Genomic DNA, 26154 nt, shown 5'->3' with positions numbered 1-26154 from the left:
ACTAATTAATAACAGCTAGTAATAGCGATTAATTGCTTGTGCTCCAGAGTGTTTGGACTCATACCCCAAGGATGGGGCAGAGGCCAGGCTTCCTGTGGTGGGATATTCATATTCCTCAGAGGTGTTGAGAAACACATCCTGAACACCCAGCATCGAGAGGTGCCTGCAAGGCCCTCCGGGGTCCATGGCACCCTGCTCCCTTCCATCCTCCCTCTCCCACTGGAGAGCAGTGGGCTTTTCTCTGCTGCTCCCTCCTCACTGGAGCAGGGAGCAGCTGAGCCCTCTGGAAGGCTGGGCAGAGAGAAGTTAACTCCAAACCCAAACTCAGGGAGAGGGGAAAAAAAAGAAAAGAGATCAATGGATCAGCAGCAAGAGCAGAGGGAGGGAAAAAGGGGAGAAACAGAGAGAGAGGAGAGGAGCTCCAGAAGGAGAGAGACAGCCAGGAGAGTGTGGCAGCCAGGAGAAGAGAGAACAGAGCTGGCATCAGGCAGGAGGAGGCAGCCAGGAGCCAGGCAGGGGTGATGTCACTGCTCAGACAAACTCTTCAGTGGTCCATGTCCTCCTCACCACCACTGTCTGGGCTAGACTAGAGGTCTTCTGCAAGCGAGCAGCAAAGCTGCAGGCCCTTCCTTGCAGAGGTGAGCGCTGGTTTCCCAAGCTGAGAGGTGGCCTCAGGCTCCTCTGAGCAGGGGACACACTGGTGCCCAGAGATGTCCCACAGTTTATGTGCGAGGTGCATGCCTAGAGAGAGACCAGGGTCCTCTGCTCGAGCGAGGAGATCCCATGGGGCCAGATATTTACCAGTAGGACAGAGAGGACCGCAGAGCCAGAGAGGCAGGGACGACCTTTTGGTGTGATACAGAGAGGCTGCTGGGAAGGAGAAGTGGTGTGAGCTGAGGAATGGGGGAGCATGGAAGGAACTTGCACGACCCAAAAACGAGTTAATTGTGTGTCAACAGTTGCTAGATAACTGTGTCTTTCCCTCTTGTTGCTGCTCAGCGAAGGATAGTTTGCTCTAACGATAACACAACATGGTGAAGTCTTGTTAGGAAATAGGCTGTTGGTGCTCCCCTCCTGAGCACGGTGTTACTCAGGGCTGGAGGAAGTTTTGTGGCAAATCACAATACCTTAAGCTGCAGTAATAATACACTCTTTCACAATGATCATTGTGTTTCAGGCAGCTCCAAGGTCTCCTCCCCATTCTCTCCCAGCTGCCACCAACCAACATGTGACCACCTCTCAGCATCAGTAAAAGGTATTCTTAGTTTCCTCTCCCCTGTGGAGCATAACTACTGCACAGGGAGCAAGAAGCAGCCAGCTCCAGGGTGGAGGTGGTCCCAGGTCAAGGAGCTCCCTCAGATCCCTGCTGCCAGAGGTGGCACAGCCCTGGGATGAATGTGCCAGGACCATCCACAGCTCATGGGAACCCCCTTCCCCATGGCCTTGAGGCCAAGCCCTGTTGAACATGTTGAACACCAGCCAGGATTTAGACTTGCCAAAGCAAGTGATCCCAAGAGGTTTAGGAGCTTTGGGACTGTAGGAGGAATGTAGGCGAGGCCAGTCAGCAGGGCAGGGGGTCCTTCAGGGGGCTGGGAGCACAGGAGGTGCCGTGGTGGGGATGTGAATCTGGGCAGGTGGAAGGGGCTTCAGCTCTGCCCGAGCCAGGCAGATGTGGGCTGACTGATCTCAACAGCATTCTTGCCAGCAATGTCATGAGGATCTTGATGTCATCATTTAACCAGCCGGTGAGGATTGGTGTCTCTGGGAGAAACGTGGGCATCAAACAAAGACCGGGATCAGGCATCTTAGGGCCACAGCTCTGGTGGCCACTGTGGTCAACACTGACCAGCACCTGCGTGTCTATGGCCATGCACAGGTGCTGTGTCTCCCTTTCTCCCCATGCAGGTCCCTTCAGCCAGATGCGGAGATGCCAGGGGGATGGAATGCCTCTTCTGACAATCTGGAGCTACAAGCAGCAGGGATTATTGTGCTTGTCATCTTCTCCCTCATCTTCCTCCTGGGTACTGTGGGGAACAGGCTGGCGCTGCCTGTGCTGCTCCGGAATGGCCAAGTCAAGTACACCAGCACCAACTTCTTCCTTAATCTGGCCATGGCGAACCTGTGCTTCATCATCTGCTGTGTCCCCTTCCAGGGCACCATTTACACCCTGGATGGGTGGCTCTTTGGGGCCTTTGCCTGCAAGGCTGTGCATTTCCTGATCTACCTGACCACGTATGCCAGCAGCTTCACCCTGGCTGCTGTCTCCACTGACAGGTAAGTGTCCCCTTCCCTTTGAGTCCCTCAGCTCAGGGACAACATGTTTGCCACCCTTGAGCTAAGGAGTGGGAGAAAGCCAGTCCTTACCCTGTTGAGTGCCCTCTAAGAAGTAGGTAGGGTGTCCCCAGAGGCAGGACCAACAGAGCTAGCCTCCCCAGCTCCTCTCCCAGCACCAAGTCAAGCGCTCAGTCTGGTTACCCAGCCCTCACTTGGGAAGGGGTGCAGGCACACGCTGATATTTGGTGTCCACCATGCAAAACCAAGAACAGCAAAAGCTCCAAGGCAGCAACACACCACAGGAGAAACAGGGAGCCCTCTGGGTGCTGCTCCTGTCCTTCTCTTCCCTGGTTCAAAAAGCTTCTTGCCCTTCCCAAGCTAGCACAGCAGAGTGGGTGATGGAGATCCCAGACCCCTATTGAGATGACCTTGATCTCTATGTGATTTCACTGTAACCCTCCCTACCAAGAGGTGGGGAGGGGGAGAGATGGGTGGCTGCATGGGAAGGGGTGCACAGATGGCAGCTCCACAGGGCACCTCATCTCACCCATGTTGTGTTCGGTCTCTCCTTCTCCTTCCCCTCTTCCACAGGTAATTTCCTTTGCCTGCTGTATTTGCTGTGTGCTGGATACAATCTCTGCCCAGAGTGGGACCTGGTGATGGAGGCTTTATGGGCCGTCTGACTACAGTCTGGTGCTCCCAACTCACTAGCAGGGCATCATTTGTTTTATTTGACTTTGCAGACACTGCAGAAGTATACAGAATAAAAGCTGAAGGTTTTAAGACAGATCCAGCACTGCTGGTGTTCAAGAGAAAGTCATGGGAGAGGGAGACAGAAGCAGGGGGAAAAGGAGGGATGGTGGAGGGAGGCAATGTAAATGACAAATGTCTGGTGGGAGCCATCCACAGGGACAGAAAGCGTCAGTGAGAAGGCAGGGCAAAGTGAGGGGCTAGATGCAGAGGGCAGAAAGGAGGACAAGGGGCATGAGGGAGGTGGGAAGCGATGTGCTGGCAGAGCACCCACATTTTGGCAGGAGCCTTCTCCCCAGCCCAGGAGTGTCACACTGCTCTGGAGTTGGGGTGAGCGTCACTCAGCCATGTTGAACCCCAGTCCCACGGCAGCTTTCTCCAGCATTTTTCTGCATCATCAGGCTGCCAGAGAAGCCCAGAAAAACACCATCCAAGCAAGGCCTTTGATCAGTCTAGCGCAAATGTGAGGGAGGGAGCCAGTGGGATTTGCATTGCTGCAATGCTGTGATTTGCCGTGGTGCCTGGCAGAGCCAGGTCCGGCCACGTGGCTCACTTCACACAGCTCCGGTTTTGTCACGTTGTCATGACATGAGTGGAGAGGGGTGGGGGACTATGCAGGCTACTCGGCTTCCCCACTGTGCCAAGTCTGTGTGCCACAGGCGATTGCAGCTGCCTGGGGCCATCCTCTGTGGGACAAGACAACTTTGCTATGGGCACACAAGCTGTGTGATGCCACCTTGCTTGTGAGTGCAAGCAGGACAGATCCTGCTTCATTTGCCAGTGCAGTTGTAGCCCCTGAACCTCAATCCTATGTCTTGGGAGCTTTTGGTGATGCCACAGGACAAGACCAGGAAGAAGCCCTAGGAATGGGGCAATGTGGTATTTCTAATCCTCGCTGAAGCTGTCGCACGCCTCACTATAGCTCAGCTCCAAGGACACCCCTTTCCCTGTGTGGAGGCCAGCTGAAGAACTGAGCTGGGAATTATTTTTCTTTTTCAAGTGTTTCATGCTCTCTGCACCTTGACCCTCCCTCACCTCCTATCCCTCTTACTGATTTCTCCAGCTCCCTTCCTCCATGGTGGCTGCTGCTCCTCTGCAGTTGATGCCTTTCAGAAACGTGTCCAGTGTGCTTTGCCCACCTTCCCAGGGATGGCTAGTCCTGCAGCCCCCCTTTGCACGCAACGCAGTGGCTGGTAGCCAGCCCACATGGCCTCACACAGCCTCAGGGTAACACGAATGTATACATCATTTCTGTGGGTGAGGACTCACTTCGCAGTCCAAAACACTGGAGGGAGAAGGAAACAGCAGTTGGGAGCAGTGATGCAGCACAGTCGGACGCTGCCTGTTCTTGCCCACGTGGCTGGGCTGTTGCTCGCCCCTGATCCTGCTCCTCCTGGTCCCAGCTTGCAAAGGGAGCAGATCAGGTCAGGACTGACTGCTGCACGTTGGGGTGAAGCCTAAATAAAACAGGACAGAGAGAAGGCCTGGGAGAGAAGGTGCATTTAGCATGGCAAGTGTCTGCAAGCCCTGACTCCCATTCCTAAGCTCTGCCTGGTGCTAAGCCCTCACTTTGGGGATCACATGATTGGGAAGGGCAGGCACTGAGCCTGGGTTGGGGGGGCTCAGGAGCCAGGAGGGAATTCCTGTCTGACCAGTAACAGCGTACACACTCCCAACTGGTTTCTCAGCTCAAAGGCAGAGGTGAAGAAAAGGTGTCATGTCCTTGATATAGAGCCAGGTTTAATTAAAGCTGAAGGAGCTTAATTGCTGCTTTCCACACAGCCTCTCCTCCAGATTGATTAGCATTCTGCAGTCTCCGCTCCATTTCTTGTCTTAATTAATGACTCCTTGCTTATATTTTCTTTCCTAGTTGTCATCACTCAGACTGATGGGCTCAGATTTAACCCTGCACAGGCCAGTTTGCCACATTGACTGAGAGCAGCGGTGCCAGGAGCTGGCACAGGGCAGAGGGAATGGGAGAGGTGAGAGCAGATCGGGGCTTTGCAGCTAGTGGTTGGCACCAGCTCCCCTGCAAGCTGGGCATAGCTTTCCTCTGTGGGGCAACTTATTCCTGCCAGCTGTGTGCTGGTTCTGGTGCCTGGCACCTCCCTGGCATGCATGCTGTGAGCCCGACACTGCTGGGAGGTGTCAGACCTGGGTGCCGAGGAGCTCATCCTGCTTACACTCCTGTGTGCAAATCTGGCAGCCCTGGTGGGACAGGGGTTCCCTGTCTGCAAACACATGGGGCTGGGGGAGATGGAAAGCTCCTAGTCCTAATTCCCTGGCAGAGCAACAGGCTCGAGTGCTGCCTGTTTCCCCTTGTGCTCATGGGAACAGGACCTTGTACAGACACTCTGCAAGCAGCCAGGGCAGCCCTGCAAAGGCAGCTCGCAGCAGGACAGCCTTGCCAGCTCGCAGGCAGAGTAGTGGTGTGCCAGGTGTGGACAGGGCACATATAGCACCATTAGCTATAGGGAATTCTGCTTAATTGCTTTTGGGTTTAGCTGCTAGTTCCTAATCCATGACCGGACTTAGCAGGTTGCCAGCTGATTATTTTAATTCTTCCAACAACCACGTGTTCTCTTCCCCTCGGAGCTTTCAGAAAAAAACCACAGAGGAATGCTATTTGCTGTTATCTCCTTTAACAGCTTCCTAATCAAAACTGCTGACTCTTCCACCTAGTTGCCCCATGGGCCCTGAGCTGCCCAGGGATGCTCTCCCACACTGGCCAGGCATGGTGCATGAAGAAGGAACCTTTCCGCAAGTACCTTTCCTTGATGGAGGAGTAGAGCTCTGTCTTGCTCACGGAATGAGCAGAGGAAGCAGATGAAAGGGTGGGAGGTTTGCCAGAGATGCTTCATGGGGCTTCTCTCTTTAGCAGCACAAATAATTACAATGATGGATTCAGAGTCTGCTAGAAAGTCAAAGGTGGAGAAAATAATGGAGTTCAAGTGTTGGCATGATACCCTGGAGTTTAATCATTTCGGCTGCCAAAGAGTTGAAAAGATTCTTGATGTCTGCATATACTGCAGCGTGCACTTTGCATTCACTTGCATTGGTGAGTGGCTGCTCCAGAGAGAGGCCTTTTGCTTAATAACATCCATGCAGCTTTGCTGGGAGGCTTTGTTCAGGGCTGTTGTTTCTGCTGTGGGTCCTCAGTGAGACGCAAGCAGGTTTTGTCTTCACAGGCTTGGATGAGCCTGACTCTCAGCCTGGCTTGTTTTGGTTGCATCTTACAGCACAGCAGTGGCTGCAAAGATGGGGAGGTTGCTGCTGGGTTGAGTGGCTGGGGATTCCGCACGTCACTGCAGAGCTGTGCTCTGAATGAGGAGGGGAAATGGGGTATTGTATTTGGAGGCCAGACAGCAGTGAGGCGCAAGCAAGGCCTTGGGTCAAGTCCTGGTTGACATCACGGCCCCGAGGCGGGGGATGCACTGCCACTTGGGAAAGGGACCTGGAAGGCGTGTTTGACGGTGTAGCACAAGGAAAATGAGGAGGTTGGACTGAGTTTCATGGAAAAATAAATAGCTGAGGGAAACCTGTGTTGTTGTTTTCATTCTTCGTTACCGCAGCAGACACCTCCGGGAGACGCAGAAAGCTGCCACCAGCCTCACACCTATGGGCTGCACAGGGAGATCTGTGGCCCAGGGTGCAAGGGCATGGGGAAAAGCTGCTGGGAGAGGCTGAAGACTCTATGCCAGGAGCAGCAGAAAAAACAGACAGGGCCAGTGAACAGCTCTTGGCACAGCATGAAGCCACACTCTCCTCCTCCCCTGGAACCTTTTATTTCCTTCTTTCTATCCACCAGCACCTCTCTCTTTCTAGATACAGCTGCTGAGCACGGCAGGGTAGTCAAGGCTTTGGCATGACCAGCTGACACAAAGAAACCTAAAACTTTTCTCAGTCTGGTGCCAAACACATGACGTGGCTCTCAGCAGCCCCAATGCTTCAGCCCTCAGGCAGGAAAGCAGAACTGACTGCGGTGACTCACAGACTATGATTCCTAAATGTTGCATTTTTTCCCCACTGAAAACCAGATCCCGTTTTCTCTTTATTATCTGGTCTTATCGCTAAAGCAGTGGCAAAACTTCCTATAAGCCTGCTGGTCTTACTTGCCTGTTCATTGTGCCAGTCTCCAGGGGACTGCCTGCACTGCCTCACCTCCCATGGAGGGAGCAAGGCAATTGCTCCTGGCTGGCTGCAGTACCCTTTTCCCCTCTGAGCGTACAGTCAGGAGCAGTTATGAAAAACTCCAGTGCCAGGCAAGGAAGGTCTGAAGAGCTGTGAACAACAACATCATGTGTGCTCAAGGCTAAAAGCTTTGCTCCGAGTCCCAGCTAGGTGTATTCCTGGTTTTCAGGAAAGCTTCCAAGCTGTGTCTAGTTAGCAGACAACCTCAGCAACTAAGGTAACTGCAATGATAAAGATCATGTCAGCTGCTTGCCCGTCGGGCATCTTAATGGTCTCCTCTGCAACAAGGCTGCTGAGTGCAGAAACCCTGACAGCTAGGTGTACATGCAGACCAAGACTCAGCTGTGAAGATGGGAAGAAACAATGTAAGTAAAGACTGGACACAGAGTTCACCTGCTCCTCACACAAGAACCACCCCGGAAATTCTGTGCCCTGCTCAGATGTCCCTCCCCAGCCTCTCACCCCCCTGCTGTCTCTTCACAGCACAGCCATTTTATCTGGCATGGGGCAAGGCACAAGTTCAGCTGCCTTCCCCACACCAGCTCCATACTTTTGCAGGACTGCAGACTGGGTAAGGCTGCTTTTCCTCTTTGCAAAACATCCCATCTTCCAGCCTAAGCAATCACACTGAGATTCTCGTTCCTCTATTTGTATGGTTTCACAGCAGCTGACTAGATTTGAAGTTTGGATTTCTCGGTAGTGGTAGTCAAGATCAGGAGGTGAGTCAGCAATCATGTACTTCAATCTGCAAACAGACTGGTGTTTGAATTGGAACAACTTTGCGTTGTCACTTCTGATTTCAGTACCAGGTATGAATAGCAGTTACCAAGTCCAGTGCTGTGCCTGGGGCCCGGAACATACATACATAAAGAGGAATGAGCCACTCTGAAAAAGAGAGAACTTGGCTGAAGACTCCAAAAAGGCTGACAAGATTTTATTGAAGTTCAAAATATAAAAAGGTCAGATTGTCTCCCACCCGCTCAGTATCCTTCCCATCCAGCATATCGTAACAAAGTATCAGTATTCACAGTGACAGCTCCAGCCAAACCACAAGACCTTTAGTCCCAGTCATGGCCTCATGGATGAACCCATCTGAGAGTCATGTGTATTTCTGGCATCTCAGCTTTGAACATAGAGGTCCACTCAGCCTTTTCCTGGCCAAGAGGTCAGATATTAGAGAACATGCTGACCTGAAGGTCTCTGAACGCTCCAAACTGTGGCTGTTCCATGGTTAAGCTGAATCCTAAGAATGAACACTTCCAAACCAGCGTTTCCCAAGCTGCGGGACAGGTATTGCTACCACCACGCTGTGTCATTTAGGTATGGTCCACCGGTGGGCACTCACATTGCTATCAGGCATGTTCTTGTCACCCTGCTGCTATTTGCACCCTACTGACAAGATTTATGGATCCCAGCTCCAAAACAAAGCTATCTACATCTTCACTAATCACAGTGGGGCAGAAGCAAGAGATTAAATAGCAAGGGCAATTCCCTGCATCCTTCATAGCTGCATCACTTCAGGCTCCCAGCAGAGGTCACAACTCATTCCTCACAGCGCACTTGAGGTCCTGGAGCAGCACCTCTGTGACAAGCAAGAAACACAGTATGGGCCGGCTCTGGGCTTGGCACTCCTGAGGCAGCCGTAAATCCACCTCCATCCCAGCCTGACAGTACAGCTGAATACACAACACCTCCTGTTGCAGCTGGACCTCTTGCCCAAGACCGCCAGTAACAGGAAACACAAAAGTCAGTTACGGTGGTGTTTTCTTTCCAAGATGTAGATGTCTGCCTAAAACTGCGCTAGGATTAAGTCACCCCTCAAACCCTATCTTGCATCAGGGCAGGCTGTCTACCTGGGTATTTTTTTGCAAGTGTTTCACTGTAGTATTTAAGCACTAACTTGCAGCAGTGATTTAAAAACCAGGGGCAGTGAAAGCTGTTAGTCTAGTGGTTAAAAGCTTTGTATCATATTTGCAACCAGACAGATTCTCTGCCCTCTGACCACAGGCTCTGGGGAAGGTTAGGATTAAGCGTCAGCACGTGTTTCTCAAGGCAGTATGTTTGCTCAGCTGCTAGCATGCAGAATTAAGTGTGTGTTCTTCTCACAACACAAAGCCTTCTGTTGTCCGAGGCATCCACTTTCTCCCCCATGCAACTGAGTACTGCGGAGGTGGCAAAAGGGGCCTGTTCCAAGCATTTCGGTGATGTTGGCCAGCTGCTGAGTGCACTAGTCAGGGCTGGTGACTGCATGTGGCATCAGCCACCACCTACATCAAGCTGAAGTGATTAGGAGAAAGCAAAATATCTCTGGACGGGGTATTCTATTCAGCGCCAGCCCGTCTGATAAAAAGAGCAGCTCTTTTTTTCCATAAATCTCAGCTGCAGCACTCTGTTGTCTAAAGCCTGCTGTCTTCCCGTGAGGCAGCTGTGGCAGCACCAACAGGAACAGTCTGAGCACCAATGGAGAGTGGATCTGGCAGGAATGGCTGCTGGCAGCAATGTTTATTCAGTGATATGGGAAGCAAGCTTCAGCTTCCTCTTCTTCTCTCTAAGGTTTCTCCTGCTGCATCAGGAAGATGCATTTGGAAGCCCATTACCTCTTCTCCAAATTCTGCATCTGCAGGCTGAGTGATGTGAAGCTGGCCAGGAGGTCTGTAACCTCGTCCACCTGCCAGAAGAATACAGCTGGCCATTAGGCAGGGGAATGCAGCTGTGCAGTCACCCACCACCCCAGAAGAAATCCCCAAGCAGCAGGGACCACCCTTGCACCAGGACTGCCCGTAACACCCACGCTGAGCTTATACTAGGACAGGATCCCTTTGGTCCCACAACCATGTGGAAGGGCTCCCGTCCTCACAATCAAAAAAGTCCTAAACTAAGGCAATGGGAGCTTCCCCACATTCCTCAGGAGGACGATGCTTGACCTCCACTTCATGCAATTTAGCCAGTCCTTAAAATAGAAGCATGTTTCTGCATTACCCAGAAATCAACAATGGTATCAGGACTGTTTCCTCTAAGCCCATTTCTAAGGGCCAATCTTTTGTAGAAAAAAAACCAAACAGGCCCTGCAACCCTGCGTGGTTGTGCCGATCCTGGCCTTAAAATGCCTGCGCCCTCGGCCCATCAGCTTCTCTACTGAGCTGCTAGGCACAGCGATGCTTTCTGCATTTTGAATTCCAACCTAAAGGAGTACAAGTCATCACGTAACTTGCCCACTTTACCCAATGTGAGCAAGAACACTTCCATAACCGTGTCTTCGGTGTCACCTTGCTCATGCAGTTGCATTCTCCTAAATGCAGAAGTCACAATGCAAGTAGGTGAGTCACAGTAGCTCAATGCTGCCTACCTGCTCCTTTGTGCTAGTCATCTGTAACCTGGAGCAGAGGTCATCCAGCTGTTCCTTTTGCTCGTGCCTCCCCAGACGCTCCAGGTATTCCCGCAACATCTGGATAATCTGAAACCAACAGGCATGAGAGGCAAATATCAGACAGCTGCACCAGGCTGGGATGTTTTTACAGGAAAAATTAAATTGCAGTTAAATTGCCAAGCACAGCCTTGACGCTGCAGTACGTGGCAGAGTACATGACCCATACAGAAGAACACATGCAAAGCAACTGGAGAGCGCTAATGGCAGCATCAGAGGCCAGTGAGTCACCAGAGGTGTTGATCAGCCACAGATGGACTAGTCGTGACCCCTGTGCCTGGTTTAAGGAAAAGAGGAAGGCCCAGCTGAAGAAGCATAAGGTCTAGCCCTGAAAGCATCAAGCTTTTCTTCATGGCTAACTGGCTTCCCTCACTGTAAGGAATAGGGACTTCCCACTCCAGCAGGATCCACTTGTGCATGGAGGATGAAAATCCTTGTGGCTCCTATATGGTTCCTGAAGCAAGGCCCACACCTCGTGCATTTGTGATGTAGCCCTGTGACTGCTTTCCTATTCCACCTATCAGAGCAGGGCAGACTGTACTAGGAATGCAGAGTCACTGCACGTGTATGCCGTAGCTACAGCCCCATGCTGTGGTCCCTCTCCTGCCAGAAGGCATCTGGTGGCTGAAGAAAAGAAAGTGCTCCATACAGCCAGAGAATTAAGACATTCAAAGCATCCTTGGCCTACCGGAGCTAAGAGAGGTCCTGCAAAAATTCAGAGTAGAGGTTGGGAAAAAGGAAGGTCTCTGAAAAGAGAAGAAAAAGTCAAACTCTCCCCAGAGCAGCTAAGAGCCTACAGGTATTTAAAACAGCTGCTAAATGATATTTGACTCTTAAAGGGTGCAGAAGACTGCCAGGGGCTGCACCACCTTACCAGAACATGAGACTGTTTCTTTTACCTGTTTCACTTCAAGGCGTACGGCCTCCAGGCTGTGGGAGAGTCCCTCCTGCAGGATGTTCAGCTTTGATTTAGCGAGGTGCAGTGGGGTTCTGCCAGCTCGATCCAAGGCATCAACTCTGGCCCCTGCAAGATGCATGGGCAAGGACAGAAAGTGAGGTCTCTCTTCAAGACTTAGTGTCCCTGGGGAGTGTAAACAGGGGCAGGCCAGGAAAGGGACAGGCTGTAATTGTTATAGAGGAAATGTTACCTCCGCGCAGCAGTGTGGTGATGACAGGAACGTGGTTCGTGCAGGCAGCTGGGGAGGGAAAACACAGGACACACAACTCAGAGGTACTAGCAAACAACAAAGGAGTTTCTGCTCAAGTGTCGAGCTTGTTGCTTCCCAAAAGGCTCTTTGCCATGGGAAACAGCCCAACTGCTAAGCGTAACTTCACATCCAAGCCTGAGTACTCTTGCTGGAACAGATCTCTCAATCCTTGGGGCTGGCAGAGGGAGGGAAACTGATTTTCTCAATCTCTCACCCTTAAACTTTTGTGAGGAGTGAAGGTAATGTAATGCAAAGAGTCCCTCCTAGGTCCTTAAAGCTGGGAATGCATACTGTGATGCACAGGAAAGAGGAAGGTGGAGAGGAAAGGAACAGCAAGGTGGTGTTCACCTCACCTCTCTGCATGCAAACCTCATCTGTGTGGCACTTACCCAAGTGTAAGGGGGTGTTTCCCAGCCCATCTCTCTGGTTCGGGTCAGCTCCATGGTCCAGAAGCAGTTGCACTGGAAACAAGGAAACAGAGCCACATCAATCCCTTCCCTTTGCCCCACAGGTCAGGCCCACATGGGTCGCAGGTCCACGCAGCAGCTACCAGGCTGCCTTATGGGTGCTTCTGTTCAGCTCATCGACTTCTTCCCGGAACCAGGGGACGGAGGTTTGCACAGCCATGCAGAAGGACTCAGCACAAAGCCAGGCAGTACCACTGCCCCTGGGCTCCCTGAAGGGAAGAACTGGGACTAAGGACACCTTTCCTTCTGCACCAGTACAGCCCTGTTGCTAGGAACTCCCACTCCCCCTTCAGCAGGGGGACATGGCAAGCCTGGAGCCAGAATTCAGCTAGCAACTTTGCCACAAAACACAAGGAACCCAGTAATCTCTGTCATGTGCTGAATCAAAATAAAGAGCATCCTTTGAAATCTCTGCCACAAAGAGGTTGGAAGACAGAATTCCCCCTCCCTACTCACCGATGTGATCATTGCCATTGCAGGAGGCAAAGTGCAGGGCTGTCCGGCCTTTGTCGTCCGCGGCACAGGGGTCAGTTCCATCCTCCAAGAGTTGCTGCACTGACAGCGCCAAGGAGAAGAAAGCAGGTAAGCTGAAGGGGCACATGATCAGAAAGGGGTAATGCTATCTGTTCCTCAACAGAACCAGCCTAGACAGCGTACCCTCCACCCTCCACCAGCCTTCACCAGCTTCCACGTACTGCCACAAAAGATAAGCCAACAGCTGTAATGGCTAAGGCTAAGGATCCATCTAGCAAAATTTTCGAGCTCCAGGGACAATCAGAAGCAAATGCCTACAGAAGAGTATAAAAAGATAGCAAGGATGTGGGGCTCACTCTCACAGTCTTTAGTCAGTTGCATCTCTGGCGCTTCCCAAGCTAGAATTAGCATCCTGTGTTTACAATCCCTCTGTGGACTTTCTCTGTAGATTTGCATAATTGTTTTCTGCATCAATGGTGGTGAGAAGTTTCACAGTGTAACCACATGCAGTAAGAAAAGCCACCTCTTCGCACCTGTTTTGAATATGCCCCTTCATAGATTCATCTGAAACTCCTAGTTTTTGCCATATTAATGGTGTCTACAGTTTGGGAAGCAGGCAGGTGAGTGCACCAACCTGCCAACACAGTGTAAATATACCTTTAGAAGATGATGTATTGAAGTGAGCTAGTGAACAGCCCAAGTAGCCACGCCATCACCTACTCACATTTGTTCCCCCTGCTTTTCCACCCAGCTACTTCTTCAATGCCACTTCTTGTAACCTGAACTACCTCCTTTTCTCAGATAAGAAGGAAAAACCTGCTCGTACAGAAAGAGAAGCTAGTATGACTCTCCAGTATTGGGTGTTACAAAGGCAAAGAGACTAGTAAAGGCTGAAAAGATTAGGGACATAAAAGTAGCATCTACAGCAACATGTGTAGGGGCAACTGTAAAGGCTGTTACTCTTGTTTTGAGACTATCCTGATATAGTAATCTGTGTGTAAAATAAAGCTCATTCTGTAGCTATTAAAAATACTGACAGATTCGCTATATTTTGAGATCTTTAATAGCATATCCTGCAACAGTCAGGAGGAGACAAGAAACTAAATAGCTCAGACCACTGAAAGTCATCATTCATCTCATTCATCCAGAGATTGAATTATAGTCACGCTTGAATTTCTTCCTGTACACCTACTACTTTAAGTGTGGTGCAGAAGAGAAAGGAACACCTGAAAAGATGGAAGTGTCATTAATGGGGAATGTTTGATACTCCAGAAGAAAGACAGGGAGACTGACAGTGCCACCAGTGAGAACTGTTAATGGGTAACACATTACCTAGTCCTCCTGAAACCAGTAGGAAATGACATAACCTCTCCCACCCAGTGCCACCACAGGAAACAGCAAAGATTTTTACTTGATGATGAATAAATTCATCATCAGACACTTCCTCAAGTTGCAGAGTACACAAAACACAGCAGGATTCACAGAATCGTCTAGGTTGGAAAAGACCTTGAAGATCATCCAGTCCAACCATTGAAACAGGGGAGCCTGTGTATCAAATACAGATGTAAAACTCTAAAATGGATTGAAACCAAGACTTTCATAAAGCCTGACTCTTTCATTCTTCCTCTTGCCTTGGTGACTGAAGACAAGTCTTTCTCTACTGACAGAGCTCCACCAGTTCATGACACAAGGTGTACTGTGGAGACGAAGGCCAAACCCCCATTCTGATATACTGGGAGTTTCTACAAGTCAAACCAGTTTCCAGTTCTGTTCACAGAATGGTGCAATGAACAGTTAGGTCAGTACAGTTGAGGGGACTGCATGTCTAAGGAGGCACAATGATAATGGGCAGATAACATACACCAATATTGTTGCTGGGCACTTCATATCAAACCCCACCTAATCTACAGTATAGAGAGGTAAAGGGAGTCACAGATAGGCCACGAGCCTTCTCTGAAGTCACTGTGAGAGGCAGAGACCAGTGCTGATCCTGGTTCTGATCTACTGGGTCAAACAGGTTGACGATCTTAGACGATCATAACTTTTCCACCTTACCAAAACACTACTCTTGCTGCTTACAGTTGGGCACAAGTTACATACCAAAAAAGCTGGAAAAGCAAAGTGCTGATTTAGCTTGAGGCAGTTGTTGGCAAACTAACACCATGAACCAGATGCAGTGAATACTATAACCAGCCTCACTCCGCTCAGAGAATGAAACAAGGCTCCAGAAAAGCAGTTTCTAGATTTGCAGCATCTAAAGCACCATGTCTGCAAACTACCTGCACCCTCCTCCTCCTCTCCTTAAAATAAACGTCCTCGACAAAACTGCCCTTCCAGAAAGAGGTCCCAGGTAGGATTGGCAGAAGTCTTACCTGTGTCCAAGTCATTGCTATTGGCAGCTTCACGCAGCCTTTTCAGAGCTGTGGAGAAAAAAAAGCAATTACTGGAAAGCACAGAGGAAAAAGGAGCGTTTCCCTACAGAAACATCCCATCCCAGGAGGAGGGCCCAAACCACGCTGGTGCCGGCTCAGCCCAGAGAAGGGGAAGCAGGAGATCAAGATGCCAGGTAAGAAGCACTCTCCTTGCCTCCTCCTGAGGCTGGCCACGGTCCCTCCACTCCTGACAGGCACCCTCCCCTGGCAGGAGCAAGGGTGCCTTCCCAAGCCGCCCACTGAGCAGATCCGACCTCCCTCCAGCGGGCCCGCATACGGGAAAGCCGAAGCTTTACCGGGTCCCCACACTGGAGCCTCTCCTCCCCGCCGAGGCCCGGCCGGCAGCACGGCCGCTCCCCGCGCGGGGCCGGCCTAAGGAAGGGCCGTGCCAGGGAGGGGCGCTGCCCGCCGCTCACCGTAGCTCTCCTTGCCCGTAGGCCCCAGCCGGCGGTGGAGGCGGGCGGCCCTGCGCAGGCGGCGGGCCGGGATCTTGCCCGCGGGCTCCTCCCGCTGCCACAGGACGTGCAGGTAGCCGAGGGGGGCGCCCGCCGCCGCTCCCAGCGCTAGCCCGGCCCCCAGCGCCGGCTCCGGCTCCGGCTCTGGCTCTGGCTCTAGCGCCGGCCCCGGCCCCGCGTCGGGCGCTGCTGCGGCCCCGCCGCCGCCCTCCATCCCCTCACGGGCCGGGCCGGGCCGGGCCGCCGCGCGGGGGGCGGGGGGAGGGGCGGGTCGTCGCTATAGCAACGGGGCGGGCCGCTTCCGCTCGACCAGTCGGAGGCGCCGCACCCGTGTGTGTGCAGCCAATGCAGAGGAGCGGGCAGAAGGAAGGCGAGTCGAGAGGCGAGGCGGGAGGTGCAGGCTGTGCCCGGGGAGGTCTGACAGGCACACATGCTCTCCAATCAGAGGGAGGAAGGGGCAGGCCGTAGGCTGCACCAGGCCCATGGCAGCTGAGCAGGCCGAAGATAGGCAGTTGTTTCAACCAGTGGAAGGGTGCAGCTCCGCAAGGCCGCTGCAGCTCTTTCCGGCTGGCCGGCCCGAGTCCCGCCCCCTCTTCCTGCCGTCCCCGCGCCGGGCCCGCATTGCTCCCCGGAGGCCTTTCAGTATTGCGCCGCCGCTATGGCCTACCCGGGGGAGGACTACGACAACGAGGTTTGGGGCGGGCGACCTGCGGCGGTGGGAGGGAGACGCGTGGGGTCCCGAGCGGGCCGTGTCCGGGCTGGTCGCGATGACTCGCTGCCGTCTTCTCTCCACAGGCCGCCTACGACCCGTACGCCTACTCCAACGACTATGATATGCACACGGGTGAGTGTGGGCCTTGGCCGCGCCGCCGCGGCGGCCGCTTGAGGGCACCGGGCCTGTTGGCGCCCGGCTGGCTCTGTGGGCCCGGCCGGGTGGCAGCTGCCTCACCGCTCTGCTTTACCCTCAGGAGACCCGAAGCAAGACTTGGCCTACGAGCGCCAGTACGAGCAGCAGACCTACCAGGTGATCCCCGAAGTGATCAAAAACTTCATTCAGTATTTTCACAAGACGGTGTCGGATCTCATTGACCAGAAGGTGTATGAGCTCCAGGCCAGCCGTGTTTCCAGTGATGTCATTGACCAGAAGGTGTACGAGATCCAGGATATCTATGAAAACAGGTACAAAACCATCCTCCCCTCAACAGGAATCACTGTGTAAACTGTCATGAAAGTGCACCCTGTTCTTAAAAGCAAAGGCTGACTAGCTGCCTTGTTCCAAACCTGGGCTTCCTCTAAAATACAGCATGATGTTTGATTTGATCACTGGGGAAAAAAACAGGTATTTCCAGGCCATTAGTCTAACATAGGTCACAAATGACCTAGACTTATCTAAAGGAATAGTCCTGTGCCTAACAGGTATGGAGGCAGCAAAAAGTGACCTCAGTAGTGCTAGTTAGGCAGTTTGCAGAAAGCTGTGAGGTGTAATTGTTGTGTCTGTTCTCTACAGGTACTCCTACTCCTGTTTATAGCTATGTTACCTTACCACAAAGGGAATGTGAAAGTAACATACTCAGCTGTTCCATACTTCAGGGATAAATTGAAGACTTTAATTGTTTAGTTTGCCATTCTTATTCTTTGCTTCAACACTGGACTTAGGGGGTGGTGGTGGTGTTCTACTTTCATCAAATCCAAGGCCTCTATATTGTCATCTCTAACTCCAGCACTCTCATACTGAGAAACAGTTTCTAAAACCACATGTGTGTCTATCTTTCAGCTGGACAAAGCTGACAGAAAGGTTTTTTAAGAATACCCCATGGCCTGAGGCTGAGGCCATTGCCCCTCAGGTTGGAAATGGTAAGTTTTTTCCTTTATCTTTGCTTGTTAGAGAAAGAAGGAACTAAATTACTTTTGATACATAAATGAGCAGGTACACAGTATTGCTGCCACCTTAGTCAGTCGTTGTTGTTCGCGCTGGCACCTCCTTCAGTAGATGCCTGGCAAGAAGTCAAAACTGAAAGAAGTGTCCTGTACCTCCCTATATTACTGTAGCAGGAGAAGCACAACTGGTGTATCCGAGAGATCCAGGTGCATAGGCCTTGTGGCTTGCTAATGTCCAGTTCTGTCATCTTTTCCAGATGCCGTTTTCCTCATCCTGTACAAGGAGCTGTATTATAGACACATCTATGCCAAAGTCAGCGTGAGTGTTTGTCCTCTGTCTTCCTGTTGGTTGCATGCTGGCTTCTCTGCGCCATAAAACTTGCCAAATCTTGCTGCCACCACAGTATCAGTGGTTCCATAATTTTTGCAAGACAGGATTGGATGGGCTTATGAACTATAAGTCAAGCTGCTTTTAGGGAGACTTAAAATTCTTGCCTTTTGTTAGTTTAGTAAGGATTCACTGCTGAAAACCAAGAAAGCCTTGACTGTCTTTCTGAGGCTCGTTAGCTGTCTCCTCAAACTTAGTTGTAATGAGTGTGGAGGTTTCCCTGGCAGCTTATATTAATCAGAAGACCTGTCTGAGTTTTCAGGAGGCTATTATGTAAGTTTGTTACTGATGTCAAATGTAGTGGTTGGTGAGTTAGGGAAGAAGGAGGTGTTGGGAGATAGTTGACTTTTCTTTTTGATAGAGCTGTGATTGCAAGACCTGTAGATCAGTTAGCTTCCTGTGTTCCTTTGTGGCTCTTTGTTCTTCAGATTAGCAGGTGGGTGAGAGGGGGTGTCACAAGAAGAGGGTGCATTATTTCTGATTAAAAAAACACATGGGGTCAGAGTGTCTTGCAGAGGGGAAAGCATGGGCACCATAAAGGATACAGGAGAAGGAAATAAAAGGAGTAACGCTCTATAAAATAAAAAAGCCCCACTTTTTTTTCTTAGGATAATTTGAAGTGAGTAAGAAATCACAGTGCTTCTTTGTTCTTTAAGGAAAGTTGCTGAACAGAGACATGCTGTACGGAGTGAATAAGTAATAACTGCAATTTTGGTCTGGAGCAGAGGGTGGAGAAATGGGCACTTTAAAAAGTGTATTAATCTGAGTCAGGCTTTAAAAGGAGAGACTGGTTTCTCAAGCTGTGCTGTTAGTGGTTCTCAGACTGCCCTCAAATGTCTCCAGGTGAAACAAGGAAGATGATTCTAGGAAGAATGATTCTCTGCTGTGTTTACTGGTCTCTCAAAGTACTTAGAAATACCATCCAGAAGCAGAATTGTTGATTTATTAAGGTCTCTCATGAGGAGAGAAGGAAGGAAGGCTGTTGAAGGTAATAGGAAGCTCTTAAGTCTGGACAGCAGAGAGGAGGACAAGGAAGGTTAAAGCATCCTATTCACAGAAGGTTTGAATGCTCAGTTATCCTGGGAGAAGCTACCTGTGTGTCAAGTCAGCTCTGTTCTATGGCACAATGGTGACACAATTCCAGGTTTTCTGGGTGTTGCTTGTGGGTGTCCTGGTTGAATATTGGCTCTAACATTTCTGAAATAGACCTTCTGCTGCTGTGACTATTGACTGTCTGTCATATGCTCTTGCCCATGAACTCACTCCTGCCATGCTTGAAACTAAACAGACTGTGCTGACTTCTCACTACAGGGGGGGCCCACGCTGGAGCAGAGATTTGAATCCTATTACAACTACTGCAATCTCTTCAACTACATCCTCAGTGAGTTGCTGCAGTTCACTTCTGGTTTGTGAATTTTGGAGAGGGAGAGTGGATGGAGAAGGCAGGGCTGGACAAAGAGTCAGTTTGGTTTTAGATCATATAGGGAGAGGTAGTCTATGAACTTTCCATATGTTTGAGTTTGTTCAATGAAGAGCGCTTTACAGCCATGCATTTAAAACCACAAAAAGCCCAAATAACTTCCAGTGCTTTCTGAAATACTGTAAAGAATAAAACTTATTTAGCTTTCTGTCTTGCTGAGAGCTTCTTCACCTGTCTTTAGTAAAAAGCACAACGAAGCTGTAAGCTAGAGAAAACTTAGTGTTTCACAACTGCTTACTGTTGTTGACTCCCCTTGGAACAAATTTTAGTGTTTGTGACTCCCCACCAAACTTCTTGCGGAAAATAGATTAGTTAGGATAAGCCCTACAGTCTGCACAGCTTCTGAGAATCACTGCTGCTGAGCAGTCACACTCTAGAGATTAACCCCATAGACGCTCATATTCTTTAAAAGTGAAGGCAGTTGAGGTAGCCAAAACTACATATCACTGCCCTACTGGAAGCTTCATTTGCTGCTGCATCTCCCATTTCAGGGAAATTCTTGTGTTCTTTAACTTGTCTATTCCTCCAGTTCTGCCACTGTTCTTGCTCAAGGTATTAAGCTTCTCATCTCTTACTTACATTCTGCAGATGCTGATGGCCCTGCTCCTTTGGAACTGCCCAACCAGTGGCTCTGGGATATCATTGATGAATTCATATACCAGGTATATGACTATAAGACTGGGCCATTTTGGGGTGGCCTTGCCTCTATTAGTTAAATTTTCCATCTCCTCCCTCTCTGTTATTTTCATACTAGGATACCATTGCAGGTCAAAAAACTTTGGTGAGCACTGTTATTCCTGGGTAGATGAAGTATTTGTAAATGTACAGATTTTTAAGTTACAGGGAGCTCTTTGGGGAGTCCTGGACTTCGATTGATATTTCTGTTTCAGTTGCTGCTTGGGGGATTTTTTTTTTTATTAAACTCTCCTTCATTTCTGTCTGATTTGTGCAAAGCAGCCTGACTGAAATCAGTTATAATCACAAAGACCTTATTAAGATACTTGTTCAAACTAATTTTATTGTGTTCTATGGTTTTGCTTCGTATTTCTTAGTCATAGGGCCTTTATGCTTCCACTGAGAGATCGCTGACCCGATTTGAAATCTATGGCCTAGGATCTTGATGTTAGGAAATATTTTTCCCCTTACTGTTCTGGAGTGCAATAATACAGATCTCAAATGCTACTGGTTTTTCTCTATAGATTCCTTTCTCTGTAACTTTTTTTTATAGAGCTGCCTGGAATTCCACAAGTGCAGTCTTCTCAGGCCTGAGCATGAAAAAGGATGTGTGCATCTATAGAAACAGATGTGTGTGTATGCAGATGCATCTTATGACTTGGTCATTTTCTTTGCTACCTGTTCAGACAGCAAATTCATGTTTAGTTGCTGGTCCTAATTGTCTAAGAGATCCTTCTGTGCTTCATTCTGTCTTCTGCCCTTTTCCCTCTGCTCTGTATCATTTTTTCCCTAGGTGCTGGTATAATTTGCCATTTTGATTGCCAGGTGATCTCAGATGAAACTCTTTTTCATGCAACTTGCAGCTTATTGTAATGCATTTGCGTGATCAACTTGTAAGCTTAGTGCCCTTAGCTGAACATGTCCAAACTAGCTTCTCATCACTGAATCTCTGCTTTTTCCTGTAGTTCCAGTCTTTCAGCCAGTACCGCTGCAAGACAGCCAAGAAGTCTGAAGAGGAAATTGATTTCCTTCGTTCCAACCCCAAGATCTGGAATGTCCACAGTGTCCTTAATGTGCTGCACTCTCTGGTGGACAAATCCAACATCAACCGACAGCTGGAGGTCTATACAAGTGGAGGTGAGCTAGCTGGGCAATGCCAAGCAAGACTGATGTCTGTGCTGCCTTACTTTGATTTGACCAAGCTTGGTTAGCTTTGTTTGGGAGCTGGATTAATCCCTTAATCAGTGGATGGACTGACTGGGAACAGATTCTGTTGGCCTTGCATGAGAAGTGCCGGTGATTACATTTGAGGTCTTGCTCCCTTTGCTTGTAAACATAGAGGTGTTGAAGAGTTCTCACCCCTTGTTGAAAGGAGAGCTTGCTTCCTTGGAGGAAAGTGTCATGGTTCCTTTTTTTCCCAGGTGACCCTGAAAGCGTGGCTGGTGAATATGGTCGCCACTCTCTGTACAAGATGCTGGGCTATTTCAGCCTGGTTGGGCTACTGCGTCTGCACTCTCTGCTGGGGGATTACTACCAAGCAATCAAGGTTCTGGAGAACATTGAGCTCAACAAGAAGGTAATACATGTTTTTAAACACTTCGTTGCAGGTTTCCGAATGCCTCTGTTCAAATATGCTGGTGAAAGATTGCCATAATGAATCTTCCAGCTGAGGAGCTCTTTGTAGCTGTCAGGAGTTTTTAGTTAAACACAGCTGGAGCTTTGGCATTAAGTCAAGCTGTATGATGATGCCTGATGCTGTTGCAGCACAACTGCCTAGTTTTTGAGGAGGCTTGCAGTGTTGTTATAGGGATTATTATTTGAACTGTAAGCGGTAGCACAGTGGTAGCTAGCTGAACATATTGTTCCCACCTTTGTCAGTGGCTCATTCTTGTACTTTTTTGAGTCTTGTTCTCACTGTGCCCACTCCCACTTTGCATGTTTTTGCCCTAGAATTGGGTGTTGCTTGTGGTAACGGTGGCTGACAGAAGTCCAGCTGCAACACAGGCTTGGCCCAAGGCTTGGCCCAGATCTATGTATGTGCTGTCTGGCACAGGACGTGGAGTGAAATGGGGGGAAAGGGAACTGAGCAAAGCAAAGTGCAAGAGTCTTCTGCTTGCAGGAAGCTGAAACTGGAAAACATAGGATGATCTAATAAATAGTGAGGAAGCTGCTGCAAGGATGGGTGGGAGATGAGGTATCCTAAATTAACCCTCTCCTTTTTATATTTGGGATGGGGGTGAAAGCAGAGGTGGCTAGATTCTGGGTAACAAGCTGTTTGGATCAAAGGTGGTAGTCTCCCCTCTATCATAGTGTGTTGATCTTTCCTTCTCAGAGCATGTACTCGCGGGTGCCTGAGTGCCAGGTGACCACCTACTACTACGTGGGCTTCGCATACCTTATGATGCGACGTTACCAGGATGCTATCCGTGTCTTTGCCAACATCCTCCTCTACATCCAAAGGACCAAGAGCATGTTCCAGAGGACGACCTACAAATACGAGATGGTAAGAGATAGAATAGGTCTACCCTTACCAAGAGAAAAGGCTGCTGTCGTCTTTCCTGCCCCTCCTCTGTCACCTGGTAACATCTAATAGTCCAGCCTTATTTTCCTGGACTATGCTGGTGGTGGTGACTGGGGATCCTTTGAACTCCTTTGCCATATGTGGCAATATTTTCTCTTAACTATTAGTTCCTTTGGTTGTTCACCATATGGTTGCCCTGGCACCGTCTGCACTCTCCCTCTAGGCAGTGTTGTTAATGAATATCAGCTGCTAATGATATTCTTGTCAATGCTTCTTCAAACTCAGTCCTATTTCTGGTCCAGTCCTGCATTTCAGGTTACTGCCATTGTCGGATATATTTCCATTATCAGATAATCATTCACATAGTGGTTTAGTTTAGTGTGGCTGAAACAAAGCTCCTTTCTCTTTCCACCTAAGCTGTCCCTGGTGCCTGTTTTACCCCCTGCTGTTGCTGTCTCAATTTCATCCTTATGATTCATTTCTAACTTTGTGTAGCCAAATCCTGCCGTTTTTAATTCCATGACACTTCAAAAGTTTGGTATGTCTGTTTCAGCCACACAGCTCTCCGTTTCTTCCCACACTCAGATAAATCTTCCTTCTCAGTCTTTTCTTCACTGGCCTCCCTGATAGCTGTCCTTTGCCAGGAGATGGTTGTTAAACTATCTGTCTCTTCTGCTCTGCACTTTTTTGCACCAAAGCAGTCAAACCTGCTTCTGGCCATCCAAGTTCTGTGTGGCCGTGATACATTCACTCTGTACTTTCCTCTTGTCCAGCCCTCTTTTTCATTGGTGAGAGCCTTGATACAGCATTCAGCTGTCTGCTTTGCCCAGAGGCACTGCTTCTTTCTGCTGTCCCTCTTAAGCATTAGGACCATCAGTGCTCTGGGTAAAAGGTCTGTCTCTGAAAAACACAGCTCCCAGCTCCTTCTGGCACCATAAAGCCTGAGCACGTTGGCAAGCTAACAGGTTCTCCTCTCTGTCTCAGATTAACAAGCAGAACGAGCAAATGCATGCACTCCTGGCCATCGCCCTCACCATGTACCCCATGCGCATAGATGAGAGCATCCACCTGCAGCTGCGAGAGAAATATGGGGATAAAATGCTGCGCATGCAGAAGGGTGATGCACAAGTCTACGAGGAGCTCTTCAGTTACGCTTGCCCCAAGTTCCTCTCCCCCGTGGTACCCAATTACGACAATGTGCACCCCAACTACCACAAGGAGCCCTTCCTGCAGCAGCTCAAGGTCTTTGCTGATGAGGTTCAGCAGCAGGCCCAGCTCTCCACCATCCGTAGCTTCCTCAAGCTCTACACCACCATGCCCGTGGCGAAGTTGGCTGGCTTCTTAGACCTCACAGAACAGGAGTTTCGTATCCAGCTGCTTGTCTTCAAGCACAAGATGAAGAACCTGGTATGGACTAGTGGCATATCTGCCCTGGATGGGGAGTTCCAGTCAGCCTCTGAGGTTGACTTCTATATTGACAAGGTTGGTATTTGTCCTTTGCTGGGTAGGAAATTCTTTCACCCAGGAAATTCTGGAAGTGGCAGCACCTAGTTTTGCTCCAGTGTGGGAAACATCCCTTCCTTCTTTGCCATGTGAAGGGCTTGGCTGCCCACAGTGAAGTTGTAGCCCTGCTTACTAGGAGTGTCAGTAGATGAATAGTGATGGGATGTAACAGGCAGCTTTGGCAGTTGTCGTACCCAGAAAACAAAGATCCTAGATGTCTTCGCCAGGACAGAGGGAACTGTCTGTCAGTGTTCTTGGGAGGTGACAGCTGGGTGACAGATAGTGCTGTCTGTGTGTCAGGTGGGATTGTCAGCTTTGTAGGTCTCCTCCGCATCTCCTTTGCCTGACAAAGCAGGGATCATGCTTGATCATGTGACACGTCCATTTTTCACTGGAACAGCATTTAGCTCTGTCTGCTCTAGGAGGAATCTTAATACACGGTATGGTCCTGTCACCATCCTGCCCATGTAGCTCCAGGCAGCAGGAAGCATAGCAAAGAGTCTTCTAGGACTTGATTTTCAAAGAAGGTAACAGCAACCATTAGGTTTCTTGCTAGGAAGGAGAACAGGTTGCCCCTTGTTCTCAGTCCTTAGAGCAGACCTCTTCCTGCAGCACAACTCTTAGCTGCTGGTAGAGGGAAGCAGAGGATGGATTGGGGTTGGGACTGTCAAACTGCTGCCATGAGAGACAAAAATAGGCAGAGTGCAAGAATGGGGGAAGCGAATACAGTGTGAATTTGGGACCCATCCCAGGCAAGGGTATAGGGAAGGCAGCCCACAGAACTGAGTGGCTGCTGTGGGACTAGCACAGGTCAGGTGTGTGTGATGCTGAACCAGGGCTGGAGTGAAGCCCCTCTGATTGCTCCTCACGCTTGGTGGTGCTTGCTGTCTCCCTGCTAGCGCAGTCCTTTTCCTGACTTCATGCTGTTTCTTCCCCAGGACATGATTCATATTGCGGACACAAAGGTTGCTCGACGTTATGGGGACTTCTTCATCCGCCAGATCCACAAGTTTGAGGAGGTGAGGCCTGGGCAGGATTGCTGTGTAACTCTGTAAGAAAAGGGGGCAAGCATTGGGCTGTGCAGGCCTCGGAGGAGCCATGCTTGTGTGAGACAGCTGCATGATGCCTTGCTGTAGTGAGCCTCGGCTCTGCAAGGCACTGAGCAAAGGCAGGTGGTTTAAGCAGCAGCTGCTGGCCTTTGAAGAATGGTATGTTTTTGTGTGAGAAGTGTTCATTTGAGCCACAGTGGAAAAGGAGGAGGGTTGTACTGTCCAAGGGTACTGACTCCATTGTCCCTAGACAATTGTGTTCCTGTCAGTAACACAACCAGAATAACATCTCTACCCTCATAACTACAGCTCTAGAAAGTGGCCTCAAAGATTTTTAGACCACAGATGCCTTCAGCATTGTGCTCAGCCAGGAGGTGACATTCTGTCACTGCTCCACTCTCCCGACAGAGGTTGCTGTGCACTGAAAATTTAGGCAGCAAAATCCTGAGATGTGGGGACTTGAGCAGTACATGGTTGATACCACTGCTGGAAGTTTGCAGCCTCTCTTCTCTCCATATCTTCCTTTGTTGCCTTGGAGAGGAGGAGGGAGTTTACTAGTTTCTGTTCTACTTTGCACACTGCCTTCACTTGCACAAGAGCTGCTTTTGACAGTCAGTTGGAGAGGAAGGAGTAGAGGCATTGGATGAAGGCTGCTGAGGGGAACAGTATATGTCAATCACTGTATATTTTTTTCTGACCTTTGCTTTCTCTAATTCCAGCTGAATCGAACCCTGAAGAAGATGGGCCAGAGACCCTAAAAATTCTGTGGATGCAGTGATCGAACTGAACAGAGAAGTGGGTGGGAGAGATTATTCTCTTTGTGGTGAGGGAGGGGAGCTCAGGGTTCTGGCATTTCTGTAATCTCCTGTGACTTTGCAGGGTTTTTGTACTTAAGTAAGCAGACTTGTTTGGCTCAAACTATCGTACGAAGGACAAGACATCTAATAAATTAGTGGAATTTTCCTCGTGAGCATTCAGCATCTGA

At 49.8% G+C, this 26154-nt stretch overlaps 2 protein-coding genes across 3 annotated transcripts; one reads left to right on the top strand and one right to left on the bottom strand.

Moving 5' to 3' along the window:
• Positions 1-8121: 8121 nt before the first annotated feature.
• On the bottom strand, positions 8122-15919 carry ANKRD54 (ankyrin repeat domain 54). 2 transcript variants are annotated; one of them, XM_074871184.1, is made up of 8 exons: positions 15637-15919; positions 15161-15208; positions 12771-12869; positions 12237-12308; positions 11788-11835; positions 11539-11663; positions 10562-10669; positions 8122-9883 (listed from the first exon to the last, which is right to left on the bottom strand). In XM_074871184.1, the coding sequence occupies exons 1-8, from the start codon at positions 15887-15889 to the stop codon at positions 9809-9811; spliced, it is 828 nt and encodes a 275-aa protein (XP_074727285.1). In that variant the 5' UTR covers positions 15890-15919; the 3' UTR covers positions 8122-9808. The 2 variants fall into 2 exon arrangements, with proteins under 2 accessions (XP_074727285.1, XP_074727286.1); XM_074871185.1 differs by having other exon boundaries at positions 12771-12864; positions 15637-15886.
• Positions 15920-16046: 127 nt separating this feature from the next.
• Positions 16047-26139, top strand: EIF3L (eukaryotic translation initiation factor 3 subunit L). Its single transcript, XM_074871183.1, has 13 exons — positions 16047-16366; positions 16471-16519; positions 16644-16854; positions 17450-17529; positions 17811-17872; positions 19253-19322; positions 20010-20083; positions 21062-21233; positions 21518-21672; positions 22429-22599; positions 23602-24099; positions 25059-25139; positions 25889-26139. The coding sequence occupies exons 1-13, from the start codon at positions 16334-16336 to the stop codon at positions 25925-25927; spliced, it is 1695 nt and encodes a 564-aa protein (XP_074727284.1). The 5' UTR covers positions 16047-16333; the 3' UTR covers positions 25928-26139.
• Positions 26140-26154: the final 15 nt, after the last annotated feature.

The sequence above is a fragment of the Strix uralensis genome, chromosome 5, assembly GCF_047716275.1.
Source record: "Strix uralensis isolate ZFMK-TIS-50842 chromosome 5, bStrUra1, whole genome shotgun sequence".
Classification (NCBI taxonomy): domain Eukaryota; kingdom Metazoa; phylum Chordata; class Aves; order Strigiformes; family Strigidae; genus Strix; species Strix uralensis.
Note: the sequence above shows the minus strand (reverse complement) of the source record. Positions and strands in the feature narration are given on the sequence as shown.